Raw genomic sequence first — 3,985 nt, 5'->3', positions numbered from 1 at the left:
TCGTTACACAGGTAACCGGTGTCACTAAAGGACACACCATCACTTTTGTGACTTGACGCCCTTACGCCGCGGCTGCTACTCACGGAAGCCCTATTTCTTATCCGGTGGGGTGGTGAAAGCAGAAAATCGTATACGTCAACTGGGATACGACCAAACCAAGGAGCCGGAATAACATTGTCTTCGCCGGATCCCATGGTCTTATTTTGGGAGGAAAAGTATTGAATCAGCGTAACCTTGGTGGGGGAACGTATATGGCATAAATCTTTCTCTTTTAGAACAGATTAAAAGATCCCTTCCAATTGTGTGTTCTTTGTTTTTTTTTTTTTTGGGCCTAATGTGTCAACCTTGGTTAGGATATTTGGGCCAAACGTTCTCCAACTTCACTGTTATAAAGTAAGAAGTATAAGGCCCACGTAAATAATATTTTTTTCCTCCAATTTTATTGTAATTTCCCCCAAAAAGAAATATTTAACTAAACATATTTTAGTTTTTTTTTTTAAACATATTTCTGCAAGTTGTACATTAAACATATTTAAGTTTTTTTTTAATCCAACTGACATTATTAATTTTTAATTAAAACTTTTCCGTTTTTACTTTCACGTCCACTCAGCCAACAATTGTTATGTCTATAATAAAATTTTATTCAATATTTTTTTTTATTTTTAACTTACTTATTAAATGAAATAATGCATGTTGTTCTATTTTTATTTTTATTATTGTTTTTATAATTTATTATTATTCCATTTTAAGTGAAAACATTGTGGTACATACCGTAAGTTATTATTTACTGATAATTTATATATTGTAGATTTACAAGTTTAAATGTTATTTTTGCCATGAATTTAAGGGTACAAACTATTACTATTTTAAAGCCTAAGCCTCACACTTATTGGATTTGTAGATAACATACAGCAGTTCCAATCCACCAATGCTAAGAAACTCCAACATGTGGCCTAATAGAATGAAAAATGGTACAAATATAAATCGGGGGGCCTGACATTCACAAAATTTAAAATTATCCATGCAGCAAAAGTACTGATATCAATGTCGGGAAGACAAAAACAAACCCCATGTCTAAGAAATTCCATGCAAACAAACAACCAAAACCAACAAAACTTAACACATCTGTCCGGAAATTAAAAAACTAACGCAACCATAAATACTACATAGTCTACGACTTAATCTCCAACAACCCCCTTAACGCGAAACTCCATCTGCTTTTCCACGCTCTACAGCCACCACAATCGATTCCACCGGAGGATATGTGATAGAGAAGCGCAGTGTGTCTCCCTTCTGAAGGTTGCGGTCTTTGCAAAAATCCGACCACATGCCACATAAATACCTATCCACCGTGTCCTCCCTCTTCATCATCTGGCAGTAGTAGGGGACATCATTGCTGCGATCGATCAAGGTTACTCTGGGAATCTTGCCATAGATGCATTCACGAATGACAGCTCTTGGAATAAACTGAAATAGAACAAATAAACACCAGCTTTACGTTACCACTTACTACGCAACATTGTACATTTTGATTATAGCTACGGTAAAATGTGACTTACCAAAGCATTCTTTCTCAGCTTCTCAGGGTTGTCCACAATCCTGGTCCAGCTAGCCTCCTTAACAGACACCGGTGCAGAAGTCGAACTCCTACATATGTTAAACAAATACCGGTTTATATAACAACGTAGAGGTATAAAAGATGAACAATATATATATATATATATATATATATATATATATATATATATGTCTGTGAGATGATTATATGTTCAACGGGATATTCATTGACAATTAATGCTTACCTTCTGTAATTAGCACGTCCGACACCCCTGCGAGAAGGTCTTGCATTGGCTTTGTCTTCCTGCAACTTTGGTGATTTGTCCACACTGTTTCCGACAACTTGCCTCTTGCCTTTCACCCTGTCCGACATTGTTTTCGCTCCAGAATTCCTAAGCCAATACAGTAGGAAACAAAGCCAATATTAATGTCATCATTTGTATCTTTGTAACTACTAATTTAACAACGATTATATTTTTACACCTTTCGGTCTAATGTATTTGACAACGTATTCACGGCAAAACGTAATTACCATTCAAATTGCTAATGCTTAGTAAAGCACTTGGTATATATATATATACAAATGAAATTGATATTCTAAAGAAGTTGGTTATAACAATTAAGGACCAAATCACTAATACCTTTGGGATGACGAAGTTTGAAAGGATGCCCTGTAGACAGCGACATGATAGCTTTTTTTTCCATGCTGAACACCTTTTCCTGACTTCTGTTGTTTCCCTTTGCTGCGTTCTGGAATTTCAGCATGACCCACAACATCTTTTCTCAGTGCACCCTGTTCATCTTCCTCAGACAGAGGTTCTGGTTTCACCAACGCTTCCTCTATTTCCTCAATGGCATCCATGCTTTCTTTTTTCACACGACGGCACTCCTCTAACATCTGTTTCAACACATAACTCCGTGTTCGTTTCGGAATCTGTTGGATTTCAGCCGGACGAACTACACCCCTGCACAATAAAAAAATTACTTTACTAAATCGTTAGGTGTTCCTCGACGATATTTGATCATTGCATCTCATCCACGGTAACCGTGGTACTTTTCTAATCTCAACTACGCCGTTGGAGTTTCATCAACATATATGCATGGAAAGCGAGGATATAACCTTTTACCCAGATCAATGGCCACTCCGACCACATGCAACCCAAAAAGAAACCCTAAATGAAACGGGAAAAATCTAACCTTGATGTCGTGGTCTTCACCGTAGCTTCGGATGGGTTGACTGCAATTCCTTCCATTACGTTCCACACTCTTGCTCCGATGACTTTCGATTAAACCGTTTTTTTCCGCCTCCAACCATGTAGCCCTACGAAAGGAAAAACAAGACAGAGTTTTCTGAGAGAGTATTCTGAGAGACACACCGGTTGTTATGTTTCTTTCATTGCGTTTCCCAGGCTATCATGTGTAGGTTTCCAAAGTTGTTTTAATGAGGGTAATGTCTAACGTCTATTCAATTATTACCACTTCTTTTTCTTTAAATTTGGAACATCATTTACGTTTATAAACTAAAATATATTATGTAGAGGGTTTAAATATTACAGCATTATTAAAATGGTTTCTAGAACAATACTTATTACTTTAAATTTGCTAATAAATATTATTTTTTTGTAAATATATTTAATAAGGGAATGTTAATGGTCATTTTCAATCCCGTGCGTTTGACCAAACCAACCACATAATATATTTTTCTCATTTTAATTTCCTATTTATTTTTAATAAAAATTTCAAACATGTTAAACACTTTTTTTATATGATATTAAATTAAACATGTCACTTATAATTATTTGATCCACTAATTACAATATGTTAAACTCTGTATTTTCTCTTAAAAATTCTATATCATATTTTTTTTTAAAATATATATCTTACATTATATTCTTCTTTGTTTTACTGAAATTTATTTCTTATACTAAAAAATTTAAACTATACATTAAAATACCAGTTATATATCTAAAATGAATGAATGCGCATCCAATACAACAACCCGTGCACACGCACGGGTTAGTTACTAGTCAATCAGTAAAATGCAAAAAGGCCAAACCCTTGGAATAAGGACCAAAGCATGGATGCCACGTGGGCACCTGAGTCAAAATAAAAGGAAAAAGATGCGGCGGCCGGAGATGACTTCCGGTCATCTTCTCCGGCGAGACCCTTGGCCGTCTCACACGAGATTTTCCAGAAACACGCGGGACCGGTACCAATCGACTTGGATTTTTGCGCTGAGTCCAAATCGGATGCTCGTTTTCTCTAATTCCGGCTCCATCTCCTAAACCGAAAGCGAAACTAAAACCCTAATGTTTATGAACTTCACGAAAGTCACAGCTACACATATCAATTCAACCAGTGTCATGTGTAGATCTCAAATATACGAGTTAACCGTTCAAACTAGCATCGATTCACACAAACAGAAGTC

At 36.0% G+C, this 3,985-nt stretch overlaps 1 protein-coding gene across 1 annotated transcript; it reads right to left on the bottom strand.

Annotated features, from left to right (window-relative positions):
- Positions 1-1,159: 1,159 nt before the first annotated feature.
- LOC131624212 (uncharacterized) lies at positions 1,160-2,879 on the bottom strand. Its single transcript, XM_058895173.1, has 5 exons — positions 2,755-2,879; positions 2,199-2,522; positions 1,803-1,949; positions 1,560-1,647; positions 1,160-1,467 (listed from the first exon to the last, which is right to left on the bottom strand). Exons 1-5 carry the CDS (start codon positions 2,808-2,810, stop codon positions 1,198-1,200), a joined length of 885 nt encoding a protein of 294 aa, XP_058751156.1. The 5' UTR covers positions 2,811-2,879; the 3' UTR covers positions 1,160-1,197.
- Between the last annotated feature and the right edge of the window lie 1,106 nt (positions 2,880-3,985).

The sequence above is a fragment of the Vicia villosa genome, unplaced genomic scaffold (genome assembly GCF_029867415.1).
Source record: "Vicia villosa cultivar HV-30 ecotype Madison, WI unplaced genomic scaffold, Vvil1.0 ctg.000108F_1_1, whole genome shotgun sequence".
NCBI classification, from domain to species: Eukaryota; Viridiplantae; Streptophyta; class Magnoliopsida; order Fabales; family Fabaceae; genus Vicia; species Vicia villosa.
This window is presented reverse-complemented; position numbering and strand designations above follow the sequence as displayed.

What these genes read in the sequence shown, in the direction of transcription:
- LOC131624212 (XM_058895173.1), bottom strand. Translation starts at nt 2,810, where the DNA reads ATGGAAGGAATTGCAGTCAACCCATCCGAAGCTACGGTGAAGACCACG. An exon ending in CAAACTTCGTCATCCCAAAG is followed by an intron (nt 1,950 to 2,198) that starts GTATTAGTGATT and finishes GTATTGGCTTAG; the next exon opens with GAATTCTGGAGCGAAAACAA. An exon ending in GGACGTGCTAATTACAGAAG is followed by an intron (nt 1,648 to 1,802) that starts GTAAGCATTAAT and finishes TAACATATGTAG; the next exon opens with GAGTTCGACTTCTGCACCGG.